This window comes from Cervus elaphus, chromosome 26 (genome assembly GCF_910594005.1).
Source record: "Cervus elaphus chromosome 26, mCerEla1.1, whole genome shotgun sequence".
NCBI lineage: Eukaryota > Metazoa > Chordata > Mammalia > Artiodactyla > Cervidae > Cervus > Cervus elaphus.
Genome location: NC_057840.1, coordinates 35,261,569 through 35,285,058, shown reverse-complemented (window position 1 = coordinate 35,285,058; position 23,490 = coordinate 35,261,569). Strand labels below are relative to the sequence as shown.

Here is a 23,490-nt window from a genome sequence, read left to right as displayed (position 1 = left end):
TTCCTAAGAAGGAAGGATAATTTCTTGCTGCATCTACTCCCATCCTGTGGTTCCCAGGATGAAGCTGAATAACGGGGAGAGTGTCAGGGAAGAAGAAAGCCTGAGAGACTAAACTGATCTACTGAGAGAGGAGTGGAAAGAGTCTCTGGTAAATAGGCTGCAGAAACTACTCTTGGAAGAAACTTGGGAGGATGGAAGAGGGACTTGTGAGGAGATGTAGGATGCCATGTACGGAGGAAACTAAAGAGAGAGAAATGGAAAAAAAGATGCTTTAAAATATTGCCGCTCTTGATGAATGAAATCCTCCTTTGGTTTTCTCTTTTATTCTTCTTCTTCTTTTTTTTTTTTTTTTGAGTAACAATAATAAAGCAACCACTATTGTTTAGTTTTTCAGACAGCTGATTGTTTATTGCTGAGGGATTTTGAGATTGTTGTGATTTCCCTAGACTGCATTTGGATGCTACCATCAGAGATTAAAATCTTGACCAAGTCTTGGGGTTAAGTCTTCACAGAGATTGAGTTCCAGAATTATGGCGTAAGGAGCACAAGCTGACCTGACCTAAACTCTGAAGAGTCCTCCAACACTTCTGGAAAGTCAGAGGAATTGTAGAAGCGATTCTCAGATTGGATTATGACATGCTATGGAAGAAAAGTGCCTGCTTGGGATACTGATGTCCAGATGGAAAATCATCAGATTTATATTGTCTGGGTGATGTCATTAAACTGAGAAACTTGAGTCAAATGCCTAAACTGGAAACTTGTTTTTACCTACCACCACACACACACACACACACAACTTCTTAAGAAACTGAATTCCTTTCCAGGCAGAAAGGAAGTTGATGGCAGACATGCTTGCACAAGTTCAACATTTTTTGACTTGTTCCATGAAGGAGAGAGGAAATCCCTTGGGAAACTGACAGCTGCTGTGGGTCTTACAATTGAGAAGGTGCAAGAACAACTGCTATAGCTTGGGAAACATGGAGGAAATAAAGCAACACCGAGGAGAAGGGGTTCTGAGTCAGCTTTGTAGCCAATGAACTAGCGGCAGCAGAGCAAGCACTCAAGACAAGGAAATGGGGGCTGACCTTGGAGATCATTCATGAACCCCAAGTTATCAAAATCCACATTTGAATATAGATGGTAAATCAGTACCAGTATATTACAATAGTATCTCAGTGTTGATTCCTGGGTGCAGCAATTTTACTATGGTCACACAGAAGAATTCTCTTGTTCTTAAGAGATATCTGGGAAGTATTTAGGCATGAAGGGACATGATGTACTCTCAAATGATTCCTCTCTCTGTCTTTGTCTCTCTCTCATTATGCAAAACACAACAATCAGTAAAATGTCAACAATCTACATGAACAGTAGAAGAATGTCTGTTATGCTATTCTTGCAACTGTTCTATATGTTTGAAATTTTTCAAAATAAAAACTTGAGAAGGGAGCTTTCCCAGGCATGATTGAGGCATGTATGAAGTATCCTATCAGTAAAAAATTTTGAATATATATGCACATTTATTTATAAATTATATGAACAAGAGCTCTAAAAATACATTCTGTATTTTTTCAAATATTTTACAAATAGGGAACGTTAGATGTGCGAAATCAGTATCAACCTTAAAACAAAGTGATCTCCCTTTCACAGAGATTCCATTCACGTGCCAACAATCTCAGGGCTGCAGAAAAAATACGGGGTAAAGAGAGAAGTTTCTGGGATTGCTACATGGAATTAAAAACGTTGTATTAACAGAAGAGGAGATATATTCAGCCTTTCTGCTCAGCTTGGAAAAAACATTTACAGTGGGCCATCTACCAAAAAAGATGGAACACAGCTTGGAGAGTTAGAAGCACGTAAATCAAGTCCTAATGAGAAGAATTTATAGCCAAGAATTTCTCAAAAATATGAGACTTTATCACAATCCTGAGGGCTGCCTGAATTCCTGTTGTCAGGGAGCAAGTTACAGAGTCCAAGCCAAACCACCAGGACAGAACTGGGAGCCAACATTGGGAAGGCGTTCTCAGCCTCCTAAGTCAAACAAGATTGCTGGGAGGGGAGCAAGGCAAATGGGTTTCTTAATCCAACTAAGAGAACTTCTCAGAGCCAGCCCAGAGTTCAGTGAGAGTCTGTGTCCCTAAGTTTTTCCCAGTGGGTCTGAGATGGTCATAAACAGGACTGAAGCACCATGCAGACCCCAGCCAGGATGGATCACATTCTGAGACTGTTTCCCTTCTGGTGAATAATGTATCTGGCATCTGCCTCCTGGAGGAAAAACATTTCAAATCTGGCAAACTATTCTCTCCTGTGTTATAAGGGCCAAAGGCTCTGAAAGAGAAGGTGATTAAATGTAAAATCTGATCCATTCAATCTGTGAGAGAACCTACATCCTCCACCTGGAGGGTTTTCTGGAGATTGTACGGAAAATAGGACCCTAAGGTTACAGCCACTATGGAGAGCAGTATAAAATTTCCTTAAAAAATAGACCTACCATATGACCCTGCAGTCCCACTCCTGGGCATGTATTTGGAGAAAAACATGATCCAAAAAGATACATGCACCCCAATGCTCATTGCAGCACTGTTTACAATAGCCAAGAAATGCCCATCAACAGAGGAATGGATAAAGATGTGGTACATGTATAAAATGGAATATTAACTCAGTTATAAAAAGAATGAAATAATGCTATTTGCAGCAACATGGATAGACCTAGAGATTATCATACTGAGTCAAGTAAGTCAAACAGAGAAGAAATATTGTATGACATCCCTTATATGTGGAATCAAAAAAAGAAATGATACAAATGAACTTAAAACAACAGAAAGAGACTCACAGAGAACAAACTTAAGGTTGCCAGGAGGGAAGGGATAGTTAGGGACTCTGGGAAGGTCATGTACACACTGTTATATATAAAATGGATAACTGTATAGCACATGGAACTCTTGTCAATGTTATATGTTAGCCTGGATGGAAGGAAAGTTTGCGAGAGAATGGATATATGTATACGTATGACTGAGTCCCTTTGCTGTTCGCCTGAAACTATCACAACATTGCTAATCAGCTATACTCCAATACAAAATAAAAAGTTTAAACAAACAAAAAACAAGACCCTGCAGAAGCCCTGGACTGTACAAGCACTCTCTCAAAGGGGTGGGACAGCAGAGGAGAAGGGTTGCCCAGGGATGCTGCAACCCTCCGCAAAGAACCCCAGAGATTTTCCTAGGAGGGAACTGGAACAGAAATCATAGGAAGCTGTTCTACTTTGCAGGCTGAGTTCACCTCCATTCCCCCACCTCACCCAGGAGGTCCTTTCTCACAGGTTCTGCTTGATGCATACATTCAAAGCTGGGTGAGTCCAGGGCAATTCAAGGTCAATGAGTCAACATAATCAGAGCTCAGTTCATGATTGGTAGGTTAGGGGGAAAAATATAAACTAAGGCCACACGGGCCAGATTGGAGAGCATTCTGAAGTGTGGGAGGAGCATAGGAAGCTGAATCAGTAAGCAGATGAGAGCTTTGCTGGAGGCTGAAGATTCTTATCCCCTTTGAGTGTGTCCTTGAGAGACTACAAGAAAGATAATGGTTGTTTTCCACTACTTTCTGGTTATGTGACTACTGATTTTTGGCCACAGCTCCCTACTAAGATTGTGTCCTGTGGTACAGTCTGAAAGCTCTCCACTGAATATCTGGTCTTCCTTTTTTTATTACTTCCCAGAATAAAGACCCATCTCTCAGGCTGACTTCATCTAAGTGAGCTCCAGGGACTAAGTTCCAGCCAATGAAGACTAAAAAGTGTTGTATGGTTCCTGGAAAGTGGCATACTGGGTGTCCTTCCACCTTGCTTCCTGCCTCGTGCCTGGAATGAGGCAGAGCCCAAGTAGCTAACTTTCCCTAAGAGGTGGTCTTGAGGAGGAAAGTTATCGCCAGGACGGTAAAGCAGAGAGAACAAGCCAGGATTAGTGATGACCATGAAGCTATCCTCCTAAACATGGAATGACTACATCCATGCTTCCTTTCAGTGAGAAAGCAGCAAACATCTCTCCTGACCAAGCCACTGTTGTGCATTTCAGCCTTTTCAGCTGAAACTAATCATAACTCACACCAGCTATGAAGCAACTGGCATTTCATGAGTTATGCAAAGAACTGGAGTCCTGCCACCTGTTTCAGTCCCTGCATTTGCATTTGTGCATAAGGCTACGCTTCTGCCAATTAGTAATACAACTTTAATTATCCTAGGTTAATTAAGAAAGAGCAAAGGTAGAGTTAATACATAAATAATGTGTTCATGCCAAGCAGAGGCCAAACTGTGTCACGATAAATGTACAAACAAAGCATCTGCAGCAGCAACATAAAGGCACATAATAGAATAATTCACTCTGTGAATTAATAATTCACTCTTAGACAACATAAACTGTCCACGTGCCAGAACCAAAGGAGCCCATACCACACACAAGCAATTGGTACTATGCATTCTTATTAATGGTGACTTCAGTGAAATAAAATCTAGTATAGTGATTAATATTGCCCATTTTAAATTATATATTTATTTATTTATTTGACCGCACCAGGTCTTAGCTGTGGTACTCGGGATCTTTAGCTGTGCCATGTGGGATCTAGTTATCCAATCAGGGATCGAATAAGGATCAACCAGGATCCAACAGGCCCCTGCAGGGAGAGAGCAGAGTCTTAGCCACTGGACCACGAGGGAAGTCCCCAATATTGCCAATTTTTAAATTCTAGTTTTACACTTTGATTTCTAAATTGATTTGGATTTTATAGTGGTAAAAATGTAATGAGATTAAGAAATTTCTATACAGTATTAAGTTTGTACATATGTAAGCAATATTAAAACAAAATTACTCTGGCTCAACACAGGAAGGGGAAATCTAGACAAGACTTTTTCTTTCACAAAGGGATTTCTACAGTACTTATGTTTGCCTGCTAAACTAAAATTTAGTAACTTATCTGGAAAGGTCTGCTTTTCCCTGGTCTAGAATTTCAAGAGGAAATTTAATTCATGGGTCTTTAAAAGGAAGGTTTGAGTAACCTAGGAGTCAAAGTCTTCAACCATGTTTTGCAATAGACATAGAAATGCATTAAAAAAAAACTGGCATGCAAATGTTCAAAACAGACATATTCATCATAAACAAAAAAAAATGGAAATAATCCAAATGTCCATCAGATACTGAATAAACAAAACATAGTATGTCCAAACAATGGAATATTATTCAGCCATTAAAAAGAAATGTGATGGTTAAGTTTATGTGTCAATTTGACTGGGCCACAAGGTCAAGACATTTGGTCAAGCATTATCATGAATTTTCTGTGAGGGTGTTTCAGCATAAGATTAATATTTCCCTTCCATAATGTGGGTGAACTTCAACCAATTAGTTGAAGGCCTGAATAGAAAAAAAGACTGACTTCCCCTGAAGCAAGAGAAGAACTCTTCCAGCAGACAAGCTTTGGACTGGCTCTTCCTGGGTTTCCAGCCTGCTGGCTCATCCTGCAGATTCTGAACTTGCCAGCTTCCATAATTATGTGGGTCACTTCCTTAAAATAAATCTGTGTGTGTGTGTGTGTGTGTGTGTGTGTGTGTACACATCCAATTAGTTCTGTTTCTCTGGAGAACTCTGATTAATATAGGAATGAAGTACTGACCACAATATGGGTGAACCTTGAAAATACAAAAAGTGAAAGAAGCCAGAGGCAAAAGGCTCCATACTGTATGGTTCCATTTATATGAAATGTCCAGAATGGGCAAACCCACAGAGACAGTAGCTCAATCAGTAAAGAATCTGCCTGCAGTGCAGGAGACCCAGTTCAATCCCTGGGTCAGGAAGATCCCATGGAGAAGGAAATGGCAACACACTTCGGTACTCTTGCCTGGAAAAGCCCATGGACAGAGGAGCCTAGCAGGTTACAGTATGTGCAATCTCAAGAATTGGACATGACTTAGCAACTAAATCATCATAGAGACAGAAAGTAGATATTGATTTACAGAGTTTGAGGAAAGGATGAACATGGTGTTTTGTCTCTTGGGTTTTTTTTGGGGGGTGTGGTGAATAACGGACAAATTCTAAAATTAGGGAATGGAGATAGTTGTACAACCTTGTCAATATATTACACCAAAAACTACTGAACTTTGTACTTTCAAAGAGTGAATTTTATAGCATGTAATTTCTATCTCAATTTAAAAATAAAACATATAGAAATGTAGTCCAAATGAGTATTTTGGATTGACCATCTATAAATGGTGAAATTAATTCTTAATTGAGTAAGAGTGTCCCCCCCGACCCATGCAAAAAAATATGTCTACCAGAACCTCAGATTGTCATCTTATTTGTAATAAGGGCCTTTGCAAGTGTAATTAAGATAAGAAGCTCAAGGTGAAATCATCCTGGATTTGGGTGGGTCCCAGATCCACTGGGGGGCTTCCCTGGTGGCTCAGATTGTAAAGAACCCACCTGCAATGCGGAGACCTGGGTCGGATCCCTGGGGTGGGAAGATCTCCTGGAGGAGGGCATGGCAACCCACTCCAGTATTCTTGCCTGGAGAATCCCCATGGACAGAGGAGCCTGGTGGCTACAGTCCATGGTGTCGCAAAGAGTCAGACCCCACCGAACGACTAACCACAGCACAGCACAGCAGATCTACTGGAGCTGGTACTCAGCACTGAGTATAAAGCTTATTGTTTAAAACGTAGACCAGAACATGTTATAGGACATAATTACCTCTAATTAAGATTTTTCTCCTTGATGGTGAAAGAATTGAAAGAAAAATTAAAGGGAACCCATTTTTTCACTTAAGGATTGAACATTACATAATACCCCATCCTGTACCACCTAGAAGCACTGTGCATACACCAGTGGTGTGTGCTCCACATTTGAAAACGTTGCTTACAATGTTGATGCTGGAATTGGAAATTCTCAAGCCAGCCACAGTGACCAGAAACACAGGTTGTATAATCACATCATCCGAAGAGCAAAACTTCATTATGAGAATCTGGCTTTCTTGTGAAAAGGTTAAGTGGAAAGACGCTTGTAAATAATTAAAAATAACGCAGTGAAAAAATGATGAAGACCGAAGGTCAAAGTCGCTGAGACGAAACGGGAACAGACTCTACAAACACAGCCCTCAGTTTCCACTTGCTGCTTCCTGCTTCCGCTCTCTCTTCCTGCTTCCGCTCTCTCTTCCTGCTTCCGCTCTTAGCTACCGCTAGGGTGACTCCTCTTAACGCTTCCGGTTCACAGGGTTGTCTTGGGCCAGATGTCCTGTGGCCACTCTCTCTACACTTAGCCAGGATCACGACTTAGGACATCTGCCCCAGAGCCTCTGATGGCGGGTCACTGTGTCCGTCACTTGAGAGGGTCACCCCCGCCTGCTCCCACAGCACAGTCCCTCTCGCATCTTTAGCCACCTTCCATATTCCCCATGAGCGCAAATGGAGCCTCAGGCTCTGGAATGGGTGCAGTCTAGGCCCCCTGCCCCAGCACTCCTGCAGTCCCTGCCAGCCAGGATGGGAGCAACTGCATGCTGATGTCAGAGAGCCTCCCCACACCCACCAGACGCACACCCTAAAGGTCAATTTCAAGGTGTGAACGGGGTGTCCAGGATACTTACCTCCAACACTTTCTCCTCACCCAGGGACCCCCATCAGATGCTTCCCCTAGCTTCTCCTTCCTTTCCATTCAGATGTGTCCCTTCCCCTGGGCTATGTCTGCCCTTCGATTCTCTAGGGAAGCAAGCCTCTGTTTAGCTACCTCGTTCTGATGCCAGAAGGGCTTGGCGGAGGGAGGGGGGAAGAGCTAATGACTCAGAAGGGAAAATCGAGTGGGAACTATGCCTTAAGATATGGTTCTGCTACGCAGATTCAACTGCTGGGTTTTTTCCAGATTCCTTTTCCCAATTGATCTGTCTCCAGACTCAGAAACATTCCATTTCAGAGCCCTCATCTGCAGAGAGGAAGGATATCACTGTTGCCAGTATGCACTATGTATAGCTGCCAGTGTATATGAAGTTAACATATTATTGCCAGGGGCATACACACGTGACATTTGGATATTTTCATTAAATCCTAAGTTTTCATTTCATTCTTCTCTATACTCATTAGAAGTCAAAGACCTTGAATCCAGGAAGCACATGGCCCCAGCCTGTCTTCCCCCTTCCCTGCTTGGTGTGACAATATCCCACAGCATAACACACACCCTACTGCCGTCTGATCCTTCTCAGCAAACACTTGTGTGTATTCATTTTCTCATCTTCTCTGAGCAAATGCCAATGCAAAAAAAAAAAAAAAAGTATATATGATTCCTAATATCATAGTCACCCACACTTTGAAGAAATGTTTTTATTTTCTGCACATCACATCACCCCTTTTTGACTTGATTTTCCATTCAGCAACTATGGATGGCTTCATTTCAGATATTGAAGAGACACGAAGTTTATCTACCCTGCTGATCTGTGAAATTTGTTGCATTTTTCTCACAGCTCTAAAAAATCAGAGAAAGTTTTCAGTTTTTTTTTTTTCCTAGCGTGTCCCTTATAAGGCTGTCACTCTTTTGCATAAATTTTTATGGAACCAGTGACAAGGAACACAGTTGAGCACTTGCCTTAAGTTCATTGGTGTCAGCCAGTTTGGCTTTGAGCTCGGTGTTCAGCTCTCGACACACACTCAGCTCTTTCTGCAGCCTCTCCACCTTCTTCTGCAGCTTCCTGATGGTGACATTGGCCTCGTCCCTCTCCACCATCACGGCCGAGCGCACCTGCTTTTCCTGCTCCAGGTGGGCTATTTTCTGCCGGAGGAGGTTCATGTGCAGCTCTTTGCTCTCCAATCTTTCCTTCTGAGTCTTTAGCTGGTTTGATTAAAAAAAAAAAAAAAAGGATTTTTTTTTTAGCTGTGATATTTCATTCATTTATTTTTTAGTTTTTTTTAATTTAATTTTAATTGCAGGATAATTGCTTTACAGTATTGCATTGGTTTCTGCCAAACATCAACATGAATCAGTCATAGGTATACATATGTCCCCTCCCTCTTGGACCTCCCTCCTACCTCCCTCCCCAGGGGATTTTTTAAAATAATCATTGAACAGTGAATATAAATGAATTCCTCAGATAATATTGATCTTTACACTTCAATAAGACTAATTTGTAAACCATCAAAAAAAGGTTATTGGATTCCTTTTCCTGATTGCATTTTTTATACCTATTTTTCCAAGAATTAATTTGGTAGCTGGAAAGTATGAGACAAAAGAGCCACAGAAAATGCGCCAAGGAGTAGGCTTTCAGTGTCCCATTCCCTCCAACATGATGTGCATCGTAATAAAAATGTAAAATTACTTTTAAAACTACTAAAATGAGCTTATCAAGAGCAGAACATAATAAGACAGACAAAATCCTCTCCAACACCCCATGGCAACTATGCTCACACTGGTCTTTTCTGAAAGAAGATACAGTGCAAATTAGCACCGAATACCCAGACCAACTAATTTCAACCATTTAGAAACAGGTTGAGTGGCACCAAACATGGGATTTGATAAGTTTTTAAAATAAGCTACATGAAGGAGATTTTGAGGAAAGCTTTATTTATATATTGAAGATTTTAGAAATAGGTGTTAATTCACCTTCAAGAAGGTGTTATTTCATTAGTGTCTTTATTATACGCCAGACCTAGACCATCCTCAAACCAAGCTGAACAAGGTCTGCACTTAGCACTTAGCATTGCCAGTCAAACTTAATGAAAGAAATTGAAATGTTTTTTAGAAAAAGATTATAGACTCTAGAAGGAGGAAAAAAATCCTCATGGTCTTCACATGTCACAGTTAGTGAGTGGAATATTAAGTATAGGAACCTCATTCATCTATTACAGACACTGAAAATTGGAATTGTGTAGAAATATAGAATATTAGAGCTAAAAAAATCCCATTTTCTCTAATTATATAATCTGCATTAGTAAAGTGCTTGAAAGTGTGAAGAACTTTGTGAAATACGGCCTTAAATATCTTGCCAAGCAGGGACAAGCAATGTCCATGCCCACAATCTTTTTTTAACAAGGTTCTTTTAGTATTTCTGTAACTAACCTCCCTTCCCTGAGCTTCTTCCTGTCAAGTGCCACTCTATTGCAAATTTACCCTGGTAAATTCTGTACACTGGTCATTTTAATAATTATACAACACTTAAGAAAGAATAGTATTGGATATTGAGGAAAAATCAATTATCTGAGAACATCAGAAAGAACTGCAGCTCAGTTTCATGTCTCTGATGGTAATAGGGGTTGTCTGCTTTCTTTTATAAAATATTCCTTAAGACACCATAAGTGGAGGTCACATATGAATAAAGCATCTTCTACGAACCAAGAGTTTAAAAATGCTGTTTTTAAAAAATTAACATCATGTGATAGGTATCATTACCATCTTAAATATGAGGAAATGAAGACAGAAAGGTATATAATTTGCCTAGTGTCAAACAGCTTGGTGGAGCCAACTTTAGAACCCAGATGTGAGTCATTAAGCAGCCTATACATGATAATTCTACCATAGAATTTTCTCCTAAGACCTATTCTAATGATACATCTGTGTTTTCCTCTTTCTTTCCCCAATGCCAATAATTATATAACTAATAATTATGTTTTTATCCATCTCATCCATTCATTCATTTATGTACTCTAAACTGTTTCTAAGTCTTCCTTTGAGTGAGTGAAAAGTAAGCGCTTCTCCCCTCTACTTTCTAGTGCAAGAGAGCTTATGTAAAGGCATAAGCTTTTACTCTCCTCTTCTCCCACAGTCATAGAAATAGTGATTTTTCTCAGCTAGGCAAATGGCTACAGAGTAAAGACTACAGTTTCCAGCCTCCCTTGCAGCTAGCTTTAACCATCAGAACAAATTCTAGCTGTCGGAGATAAACACAAGTTCATGTAGAAAACTCTGGGAGCCTCCTTTAAAAGATAGCTCATGCATGTTCTTTTGCATTTCTCTTCTTCATCCCTTTCTTTTTTTAAACTTCTGCCTGGTCCTAGGTACTTCTGTGAACCATGGTCATAAGGACCACCCGAGGGATGGGAAATTGCTAACTGAAAAGAGCCTAGGTCCTTGGAAACTACAGAGCAGAAATGTCACATTGACCCTAAGCTGCTACCTCCAGAAATGTATGTTACGGAAAAAATACCAAAACCAAAAAGCAAAACAACAACAAAACTACTTCTAATTGCTTGAGTCTGCAACTTCGGGCCTCTATTACTCATAATTAAACATAACTTTGGATGATACATTTACTTTCCTTTCAGGTTTGAAATCAAGACTCAGCTTCTGAACACACATTTGCATGTTTCCTATCCACATTGGCAAATATGGTGGAAGTACATTATTTTTCAAGATTTAAGTTTCTCAGAATTTCCTTTTCACAACACCCACAATATTCCCTACCTTTCTCTGTAAATTGTGGGCGATCGTCTTGTTTTCAATGACTGCATTGCTCTCGAGGCGGACCAGCTGCTCTGTGCGAGCTAAAACTACATCCAGACGCATGTCAAAGCCAAGTTCAGCAGCCATCTGGTCTAACTTCATTTTCTCTGAAAGCTGATCCAGAAATTTAAGATACTAAACTCGAGAACAAGAATAAAAATGGGACACAAGAGTAGAATTAATAAGCCATCTCACAGAATCTTTCTCTTTCTCCCAAGCTTACAGGGATCTCTCATTAAACCCAGTACAGAGCCCAGCCCCTGACTCCAGTGCTTGGTGATGAATTCTTGAACCACCCTGCGAGCTCCATGTTCTGTTTCTTGTCCAAATTTTCTTGACTCTTCTGGTCAGTGGCTTTGATGTTTAGTCTCACATTACACACTCTTCTTAACCCTGTGCTGTTGTTTAGTCGCTAAGTCTTGTCCTACTCTTTTGTGACCCCATGGACTGTAGCCCCCCAGACTCTTCTATCCATGGGATTTCCTAGGCAGTAATACTGGAGTGGGTTGCCATGTCCTTCCACAGGGGATCTTCCCAACTCAGGGACTGAATGAGGTCTCCTGCATTGGCAGAAAATTTACACTGAGCTACCTGGGAAGCCCTGCCATCTGACAAATGAGGCATGTCCCTGACTACATCCACATCTCTCCACTTTGGCTAGATGCTTCTGCTACCATGACCCTCCCAGCCCCTGGGATTACTGGCTAATCCAGCCCCTGCAGACCAATCATCTACATACCTTCCATGGCAGTTTTGTTCACCTAAGTGAGCCCTGGCCTCCAAGGTGAAAACTGACCACTTAGCCAACCACTTTACTCTTCCTGGGTTCTGGTTCTTAAACCATGCTAAAACCAGAGCTCTCCATACAAACAAACATGGACAATGTTTTTAAGTTAAAATTCTTTAGAAAATGTCTTTAAAAGTTTTTAAGTATCAAGGATAAAGGAACAACTTTTTTTTTTTTTAATCTTTGTTAAATTTGGTATAGTATTGCTTCTGTTTTATGTTTGGTTTTTTGGCTGGGAGGCATGTGGGATCTTAGGGCCCAGGAATCAAACCCATACCCCCTGCATTGAAGGCAAAGTCTTAACCACTGAACCACCAGGGAAGTCCCAACATTCTGCAATACAGCTGTATCAGGAAAGTCAAAGTTCATAGTTTAGTAGGTTAAAGTCACAAAACTACCCTAGGATCCTCCTCCACTTGATCTCTGGGGCTCATCTGATCACATTAGACATTAAATGCTTACTGAGTTCTTGACAGATGAATAAATCAACCAATGGGCTTTCTGTAACATAATTTCATGATTTGGGTTCTATCTTTGAAATTTCTTCTCATTGCAATAGCTCTTCATCCAACAGGCATTTTTAGGCAATTATATGTTGAAACAAGTATCGTTTTCTGATGACTGAAGCATGCCAGCTTAAAGCCCCAAACTACCTATATTTCAGTCATCAGGATGAAAGTATTTGTAAGTGTATATTTTCTAATTTTGTTGAAAAGCATACATTTTTATAACTTCACCTTTCCTCTGTAAGTCACAGTCATTACAGGCATCGTGGTTGTATTGTGTGACAAAACCTCAGGCTGTGTTTGTCTCTGCATCATCAGTTTATCACTTCTTAATGCTCTGTCAGGCCCCCACCCCACTCCCAGCAGACACTATTTCATTTCTAAACTATGCAAATGAAAGTGAAATAACTGCTATTGTTTGTATTTTAAATAAAATAGAGTTGGTAACTTTTCTGTGAAGGTATAAAAGCTTCATTTTCTATTTCTATTCCCCCATCCAGTCAGCGTGCAAAGATCTACCTACATCAGGCCAAAGGGGATTAAGATAAGAGGGAGCCAAGACCCCAAAGGGGAAGCACCTTTTCAAGAATCTTGGTGAAGCCTCAGAAAGTTAAAGTTGCTGAAAGGCTTCCTGTACATTTTGTTCATTTGAATCACAATGAATCACAACTTAGTATGAATATATTCTATGCTGTGTAAATTTCAATTACCTGTATTTAAATTTAATCTCTGTACACCTTTGCTTTTCAATCTTACATGCCTAGAAAAAGCAAGAGAATTCCAAAAATACACATCTATTTCTGCTTCATTTACTATGCTAAAGCCTTTGACTGTATGGATCATAACAAACTGTGGAATATTCTTAAATAGATGGGAAACCAGATCACTTTACCTGTCTCCTGAGAAATTGGCACTCAGGACAAGAAGCAATATTTAGAACAGAACAATGGACTGGTTTCAAACTAGGAAAGGAGTATGTCAAGGCTGTATATTGTCACCTAGTTTATTTAACTTCTATGCAGAGTACATCATTCAAAATGCTGGGTTGGATGAAGCACAAGCTGGAATCAAGATTTCTGGGAGGAATATCAACAAACTCATATATGCAGATCATACCACCCTAATGGAAGAAAGCGAAAAGAAACTAAAGAACCTCTTGATCAGGGTGAAAGAAGAGAGGAAAAAAGCTGGCTTAAAATTCAACATTCAAAAAACTAAGATTATGGCATCCAGTCCCATCACGTCATGGCAAATAGATGGGGAAAAGTAGAGATAGTGACAGATTTTATTTTCTTGGGCTCCAAAATCACTGCAGATGGTGACTGCAGCCATGAAATTAGAAGACATTTGCTCCTTGGAAGAAAAGCTATGACAAATCTAGACAGTGTATTAAAAAGCAGAGATATCACTTTGCTGATGAAGGTCCATATACTCGAAGCTATGGTTTTTCCAGTAGTCTTGTATGGATGTAAGAGTTGGTCCATAAAGAAGGCTAAGTGTCAAAAAATTGACACTTTGGAATTGTGCTGGAAAAGATTCTTGGACAGCAAGGAGATCAAACCAGTCAATCCTAAAGGAAATCAACCCTGAATATTCACTGGAAGGACTGATGCTGAAGCTGAAGTTCCAATACTTTGGTCACCTGATGTGAAGAGCTGACTCACTGGAAAAGACTGATGCTGGGAAAGATTAAGGGCAGGAGGAGAAGGGGATAATTGACAGAGGATAAGAAGGTTGGATGGCATCACCAGCTCAAACAACAAGAGCTTGAGCAAACTTTGGGAGATAGTGAAGGACAGGGAAGCCTGGCGTGCTGCAGTCCATGGGGTCACAAAGAGTGGGACGAGACTGAGCAACTGAACAACAACATGCCTACTATCCTTATTGGGCAGTAAGGATACAACTACTAGTTTATAGGCAGTTACCTATGGGAGATTCACCATGGGCAGAATCAGTTTACACAACTTGCTTTCATAACTAAGAGCTATTTTGACACGAAAGTGTGAAAGTGTTAGTTGCTCAGCCATGTCCAACTCTTTGCGACCCCATGGACTGTAGCCCACCAGGCTTCTCTGTCTGTGGGATTTCCCAGGCAAGAATACTGGAGTGAGTAACTATTCCCTTCTCCAGGTGATCTTCCCGACCCCAGGCCTCCTGTATCGAAGGCAGACTCTTTACCATCTGAGCCACCAGGGAAGCCTGTATTTTGATATAACCTCTATTAAAATTAATGTCATCATAATGAAGGATGGAAGACCCATTAATCTATCGAAAAGTCTTGCCTTTGATGTGCTTCTTCTATTATTTAAATAATATTTCTTGATTCTTGCTCTAAGCCCTGGAAAAAATCCAGAAAAAAGATTTTCCCGGGCCTCAAGAAATTCAGAGTCGATTGGAAAAGTTGAGTTAAAACATGGATACAAAAAGGGTGGTGAGTACCATGATAGAGCCAGGTACACGTTGCATGAAGAACTAAGCCTCTAAGGAAAGGTTTCCAGAAGAAGTGATAATGGAACTGAATCCCAAGGGACAGTTAATGGGACAGTAAGACAGTTATTTCCAGAAGAAGATGAGGAGAACATTTCTCAGAGAGACCAGCAAGGTGCAATATGGGTTACCAAGGGGGCTCTTCTTTTCTTAGACTACAGGACAAATTTGAATATGGACATCTTTGGACTCTGACCACTCATTGCATCCTACCAGTACCCTGATGGTCCCACTAGGCTTCTGACTTTGCAACCACTGGCCTGAGAGTTTTCAGGAGGTGAGACAAGAGCCTAGATTGAGGAACTGGCCATGTCACAGCCAGTTAAAGAAGGAATCAGGACCCAATCCTGAGGGAGGGCCATCCAGAGCCCTTGACCAGATGGAGGAAGACAAGATTAGACATGCATTTTATTAAGACCATGCTGGGAGTGGTGGAGGATCAGTTAGAAAATTGTTTCCACAGTCCATGCAAATTATCGTAATGCTCCAAACTAAAGCACTGCTTCTAAATTAGAGATGGGGAGGGGATATCTGAGATCTATTGTGGATAATTCTTTAGGATTTACAGTGCTTAGAAATTGATTGAAAAGAGGGAGGCCTTGAGGATGACCCTCAGGATTCTGGCTTGAGCAACTGGAAGCAGATTACATCATCACTGAGAAGGAGAAGGAAAGGGAGAGTCATTTTTCTTTTGAATATTTAGTGCAAGGTATTGGTGGAACCCATTGGTGTAGATGTCCAGCAGTCAGATTTCTTCCAATTTAACATATTAAACTAGGTGCAGGATTTTCTATCAAGCTCAAAATGTCAACCAACACACCTTTTTGAGACATCTGTTTGAGAAATTCCTTTCACTGCTTGATCCCAACCCTTATTATCTTCTCGTCAAAACTATTCTAAGAATCACCCAAAGGGCTCCTCCTTTTAGCCTCTAGACTCTCAGAGCCACCCTACCTTCAGAGAAACTTTTCTTTTAGTCAAAACCCTTCTATGGCTTTCCATCACCCACAGGATAAAGCCCCGCAAGATCAGCCTGCCCTGATCTTGCTGAGCACCACGGCCCAGTCTCCCTGTCATCCTCCAGTCCTTCATCGTTCCTGCCATCCCCCAGCCCCAAATCCCTTCCCCACCTCTTCTACTGAACAAGTTCCTACTCATTTTTTCTGGCCACTCTCCAGAGTCATCTCTCAGTTGAATATGGTTCATTTCCTCACACAATGAGACAGGAAAGAAGTAACTACTCCTTTATCTGAATTCATGGTGAATTGTGTACCTTTCTCATAGTACTAACTGTACTGTGTCCTGATTTGCCCATCTCATCTATGACACTGGGATTCCCCATAGGCATCTCTTAAGCATCTTTACATATCCAACCCTCAGTACAGGTAGTATGCTTCCTCAGTTTTTTAAGTGCAGAGAATGAATGCATGAGTGTCCAGAGTACAGATTTTTCAACTGAAGAGTATTCTTCATGCCAAATTCTATGCCTATGAGTGCACGCTAAGTTGCTTCAGTCATGTCCAATTCTTTGTGACCCTATGGACTGTACCCCACCAGGCTCCTCTGTCCATAGGATGCTCCAGGTAAGAATACTGGAGTGGGTTGCCATGCACTCCTCCAGGGGATCTTCCTGACCCAGAGATCAAACATGCATCTCTTTCAACTCCTGCATTGCAGGCAGATTCTTCACCACTGAGCCACTGGTGAAGCCCCCTGCGCCTTGCATGAACCCGTTTATCCCTATAGCTGCCCATGATAAGGTGCAAACATGTATCTTGCCATTCTGTTCAACAAAACCTCTCTCTGATCCTGCTTTTCATAGCTTCATGTGTGTTTTCTCTTTGGTCACCAGACTTCATTGTCATCTAAGTCTCTAGCTTTTCCCATAGTAGTCTCCCCTCATCCTAATGCAAACTGACTTCTGTCCTTCACCACTCTGCTCAAACAGTTGCTCAGACATCACCGGTGGTCTTCTCAGGGTCAAATCCTAAGCATAGACCCCTTCTCTTCTCATTCTACTTTCCTTATCTCCCACTGAGTTATCACCGCTATCATTTCTGAGTCTCCCTATACTGCAACCTCAGCTGCACGGTGACATGATCTTTCTAAAACACTGTGATGTTCAAAAATTGCTTATTGCACTTCAGAGTCTGCAGAATAAAGAGAACTCAGTCTTCACAACCCAAGCCATTCCAATCTGCTCTCCTACCATAGCCCCACCAAGAATGTCAAGTTCCAACCATATGGGAATAGCCACTCTGTGCCCTCTGAAGATACTTGCAACCTTTCAGACTTTTGTTCACTATTTCCCCTCTTTCTCTTCTTTCTGTCCACTAAAATCCAATTTATCCTTCAAAGATGAACTTGATTGTCTCCTTCCCTGTAAAATCCCCACTTTATCCAGAATTTATCATTCCCGTCACTGGGCTCCTAAAGCACTCTATTGGTCAATATACCTATTATAATACTTACAGCCTTATAGTACAGTACAGCACATTATTTGAACATCTGTCTCCTCTATTGAATCACGAGCTTTTACGGTCAAGAACTGTGTGTTAGGACTTTTCCGGTGATCCAGTAGTTAAGACTCTGTGCTCCCAATGCAAGAGGCACAGGTTTGATCTCTGGTTGAGGAAGATCTCACATGCCCCAATGGAAAAGTCAAGAAAAAAAGAACTGTGTGTTATTTATACCTTACACCCCAACCGTCAAAGTCTCGTATATAACAGACATTCAATAAATACCTGTTGAATTTAAGTGAATTAATTTGGATCAAGGAAGCTTCAAAAATAGGAAGAAACACCAAAACAATATCCATTGTTCCCCGAAATTTACTCATGACTCAGAAGTTCACCAAGATACCAAAGTACTGTAAAATTCAAAATATTTATGTAAAATCTTATATTGCAACAGATGTTTCCACCCACGAGCCGGCCCTCAGGTTATTACTTTTTGCTTCTCGAAATTCAAATCATCTCGCAGAACACCTCCAGAGACCAGCTCTTCCTCCAGGTGTGTTAGCTGACCCTGTAGAGTCTCCAACTTGTTTTCTGCTTTCTGGGCTCTCTGCAGGGCTTTCTGGTGAAACTGGGACTCATTTCCCAACTGTTCAACAAGCTTAGATATTTGGGCTTCAAGCTGGGAGACCATCTGGAAACAAAGACATAGAACAAGAATAAGCCTTGTTTCAGATGCAGCAAAGTGTTAAAATCTAGTACTCAACCCCAAAGATACAACTATTTATAACTCCAATGTCCAGATTCTTTGTAACAATTAAATTTAAAAAACAGGTAATTGATAGCTATATTTGCCTCTGCTTGAAATAAAGCTACATTCATTATCTAGCAAAATATTTTGGATTGATATTTTTAATTTTTACTTCATTCCTAAACAGGTTCTTTGGGAAGTCTTGAGGGAAAACCTTTACTTACCCCTAAAGCTACCTTGGCCACATGGCACATGGGATCTTAGTTCCCTGACCAGGGAGCAAATCCACACCCTTTGCATTGGAAGCTCGAAATCTTAACCACTGGACTGCCAGGGAAGTCCCATTATTAATTTAGGAGTTTCAAAGCTCAGTTGGAAAGAGAGAAAAGCAAATATCGTATATTAACACATACATGGGGAAATCTAGAAAAACGGTACAGATGAACCTATTTGCAGGGCAGGAAAAGAGCCGGAAACGTAGCGAATGGACTTGTGGTCACATCAGGGGAAGGAGAGGGTGGGACAAGTTGGGAGATTAGGATTGACATACATGTCTAAAATAGACAGCAGCTAGTGGGAAGCTGCTGCCCAGTGCAGGGAGCTCAACTATGTGCTTTTTGATGACCTCTTAACAAATGGGGGCAATGGGAGTGGTTCAAGAGAAAGGGGATATACGTATACATACAGTCCTTCACTTCATTGTACAGCAAAACTAACACAACCTGTAATGCAATTATACTCCAATAAAAAAGAAAAAAGCTTAACCAGGAAAAAGAATTCAGACATTAAGTACTTTGAAAAACTATAGCCACTTTCGAGAGAAACTCTTCTACCACATATGGCACATTCAGATTACACAGGAAGTTAACCTTGATGGATAACCTTGGGCTGTAATTGGGAATTTTAGTGCAGAAACGTATTTCTCCAAGCTTCATTGAGAACTTTGTATTGAGTATTGGTTACTCACGCACTAAACTGCAGTGGTTCTGCCTCTGGGCTGCACAGTTAAGGAGCAAAGTCGTCGTGTTAGCATTCGAAAGGTCAAAATTCCTTTAATACAGTGAGTCAGCAGAGCAGAAGAAGGCAGAGGAATCTGACTACCACCTCCTCTTTTAGAGCATAAAGTCCCTGTTTCTCCATTAAAGAACCCCAAACTCCCCCCAACCCCTTACCTTACCCAATGCTTCCATTCTTTCCAGGAGTTTCTCTTCTTGTCCTGACCTTCCCTTAAACCAAGAACTTAAATTTACCAAACACCTCAGGTACACTTTGAGAATACTCAAATTGATTCCACCAAGTCCCGTTTTCGGAAAATGTTGAATTCAATTCAAAAAAATAAGTTTAAGGTCACAAGTTTGTTTGGTTTTGATGGTTTCTTTTTCTTTAAATTCCCATCCACCTATCTGCAAACAAGCAAACCTAAAGACAAGAAGACATTCAAGCTGTGTTCAAATATTTTTGATTAGTTTATTTATTTTAATTGGAGGCTAATTACTTTACAGTATTGTGTTCAAATATTCTGAAAGGCTATTATACAGAAGAAAAATGGGATTTGTTCTGAGTTGCCTTCAGAGTTCAAGTTGAGGACAAACAGGTATATATCAAAGATTTCTATTTCTATGTAAAGAATTTTCCTCTGTCACCATAATCTCAAAGTAATACATACTCATTGTAAAAGATGCATTACGGACAAAAACAAACATGTAAATAAGCAAAACCTAATAACCATGATCTCACCACCCAGAGGCAACAACTATTACTATTTTAAAATAATGTATTTGCATGTATTGCTAAAATACAGTTGAGACATCATATATGCAGTTTTGAGGTTTTCTTTTTGCCTCATACTTTAAGCATCTTCTCATGTCAGGTAGTGAAGGACCAGTCCCTGGAGATGGCTAGGATTTGGCCAACCATTTGTTCAGAATATTATGGGGTGGACTGAAGTGCTACAGTCAGGAAAGTTAAATTACTTGATCTCTAATTTTGTGCTTCTAAGGTTTTCAAGTTCCCATGTCTATAATTCAATTAATTCTATACTCCTGAAGGTGCTTGAAATCAGATATTTGATGGCAAGCTGCTTAGTACCATATCCAAAGAATTACATTTCTGAAGGAAATTTCTACTTTCATTATACACTATGAGGCTCTAAGAACGCCCCTTTCATATTTTCTACCCTTTTCTGTTGTTCAGGCACTAAGTCATGTCCAACTCTCTGCAACCCGATGGACTGCAGCACACCAGGCTCCTCTGTCCTCTGCTGTCTCCCAGAGTTTGCTCAAACTCATGTCCATTGAGTTGGTGATGCCGTATAAACATCTCATTCTCTGCTGCCCCTTCACCTTTTGCCTTCAATCTTTCCCAGCATCAGGGTCTTTTCCAATGAGTTGGCGCTTCATATTAGGTGGCCAAAATATTGGAGCTTCAGCATCAGTCCTTCCAATGAATATGCCCTTAGTACTTACTAATAGCAGATCTGATCTTAATGCAAAAAATGCATCAAGTACAAGACACTAAGTAACCTACAAAACAAGGGGCTGTCAAACAACAGATCCTGACTAATGATAGTATGTTGTACAACAGATGGCATATGTTTCTGTGCAACTGAAAATGTGGTTTCATGTTGGACTCGTGAGTCGAAAGTAAGTCTTTCTACCTGAAGATTCTTTGACACTTCTATCCCATAGTTGACCGGGCAAAGAGAATGAAGCCAAAGAGGAAACAAATGCAAAAAATCTCAGTTGGAAAGATGGGAAACTGTGATCGCTTAGCCACAATCAGCACACTGCCGACCTTACCAGAGGAGAGCCAAGTCTTCCAGAGACATCAGTAAAGACGACGAGTGAGTGCAGTAACTGACTCAGGGAATGATAATGATCCTGAAGGAAGATGCAGACACCTGATGTACACCAGACTGTGGGACAGGGACTTTGGATTCAGACAGTCCTGATTTCAAGTCCTCACCCTTCCCCTGCCCAGCGTGTTAACTGAAGCAAGAAATTAACCTCGCTGAAACTCATACTTTGTTCTTATGAGTAGATGAGCTAAATTAATGATCACTGGATTAGCACAGTATCTCATACCCAATTGAAGTTCAACACATTGCATCCACCTTTATCATGAGTATTACTCCTCCAGTATGTGGGTTCATCCAATCCTACTCTTTTGTCATAAGGAGTTTGAGAAGTTTTTCAGGAATTGTCCTCTATCATGTTTCTCAAGGGCTTCTCAGGTGGCTCAGTGGATAAATAATCCACCTGCAGCACAGGAGACGCAGGTTCAAACCCTGAGTTAGGAAGATCCCCTGGAGGAAAAGCATGGCAACCCACTCCAGTATTCTTGCCTGGAAAATCCCACAGACAGAGGAGCCTGGTGGGCTACAGTCCGTAGGGTCGCAAAGGGTCAGACACGATTGAAGTGACTGAGCATGCATGCACATATTTCTCACACTGTTTTCAGATCATAGAAGCTGTTTCTCCACTAGAAATCTTTCTGGGAAAGACAAGTAAGGAACAAATGTGTTGCATCGGAGGTGAGAGGGTCCCTCTTACATCTTCATCCTGTGTGGACCTGAGAGTGATCCATGGAAACTGCAGACTCAGCAGAGTATGACTTTTACAAACACCGGTGTGGCTGACCTGGGCAGAATCTTCCCAGCTGTCCTGCCAAGATTCTGGTGTCCAGAGAGGAGCAAACAGCTGTGAACTTCCCAATATTCTATGCACCAAAGAACTTAGCTTCAAATGCTTACCTAGATTTCCACGCATATGACACCACCAGGTCTTTTTAAAGTTAAATTTACATATTTTAATTCAAATACATTAATATTCCAATCTGACTCAGTTCTTGGGAACATCAAACACCAGTGACCAGGTGAATGTGTCCCATCAAAACTGCAAAATCGTGTTGTGCTTTTCACACCAAGAAATCTAAAGGATCAGTAAGGCTTTTTCCTTTTTCTTTTTCCCTCTCCTTTTTCTTAGTATAATCTGTTAACATATCCCTGATACTCTCTGGGACAAAACATGCTAGGAATTTCAACACTAAAGATGTGGGACTTCCCTGATCATCCAGCAGCTAAGACTCCAAGCTCCCAGTGCAGGGGACCCAGGTTCCATTCTTGGTCAGGGAACTAGATCCCACATGCTGCAACCAAAGATGCCTCGAGCAGCAACTAAGACCCAGCACAACATATACATGTTTTAAAAAGTGTTGCCTACTGATGTTGTTCTGATTAAACCCTTAATTTCTATTTCTGTAAAAAACAAACCATGAGAGATGCCTGGAATGGGCAGGGAAGGAGGGTGGCTTGTACTAAAGAATACATATCAATGGACTTGAGTTTGAGAAAGCTCTGGGAGATGATGAAGGACAGGGAAGCCTGGTGTGCTGCAGTCCATGGGGTCGCAAAGAGTCAAACACAACTGAGGGACTGAACAACAACATCACCATTTAAAAAAAAAAAAAAAAAAGGCACTGAAATAAACTATAGTCCAAAAACAAGCAGCTTGGATTTTGGAAGTGAAATCATAATGCCCTAAGAGAACTAATTTATTTTCCAAGGACAAGGAGTTGTTGATTTCACCCGAGAGGCACTTCTGCCCTAAGATTAAATCCAGTGGAAGCACAAGAACTCTAAGCTGAAGAAAAAGCCACTTGGGTCTTTTAAGGGCCAGTGCCTTCTGGACACAAACAACTCTTCTCTGACTATTCAAGCTAGATTTTCACTTAAGAAATATATAAAATGAGCTACCAGGAACCAATCAAACTGTCCTTCCTTCTTGTCATATGTATGGCCAACACTGTTGACTGGGCTAACCCTACACCAACCACCAATGTGTATGTCAACTTCTGTTATGGTTTGAATTGGGTCCCCCCAAAAGAGTTGTGTTGAAGTCCCCTGGTGCTTCAGAATGTGACCTTATTAGAATTTTTACAGAGATAAGTTAAAATGAGGTCATGAGGATGGGCCCTAATCCAATATGACCAGTGTCCTTATTAAAAGTGGAATTTTGGACAGAGAGACACACACATAAGTGGAGGGAAAATT

The 23,490-nt window shown here is 40.9% G+C and overlaps 1 protein-coding gene across 6 annotated transcripts in view; it reads right to left on the bottom strand.

The window, feature by feature from the left end:
- CCDC170 (coiled-coil domain containing 170) overlaps positions 1 to 23,490 on the bottom strand; it is an 88,810-nt gene that overhangs the window by 6,233 nt on the left and 59,087 nt on the right. For 5 of the 6 annotated variants that reach the window (XM_043888310.1, XM_043888315.1, XM_043888316.1 and 2 more), the window contains exons 7-9: positions 18,183 to 18,383; positions 11,415 to 11,588; positions 8,607 to 8,849 (exon numbers count right to left, since the gene is read on the bottom strand). In XM_043888310.1, the coding sequence (XP_043744245.1) occupies positions 8,607 to 8,849; positions 11,415 to 11,588; positions 18,183 to 18,383 (618 nt within the window). The remainder of the gene's footprint in view (positions 1 to 8,606; positions 8,850 to 11,414; positions 11,589 to 18,182; positions 18,384 to 23,490) is intronic. The other variant, XM_043888313.1, reaches the window with a different exon arrangement.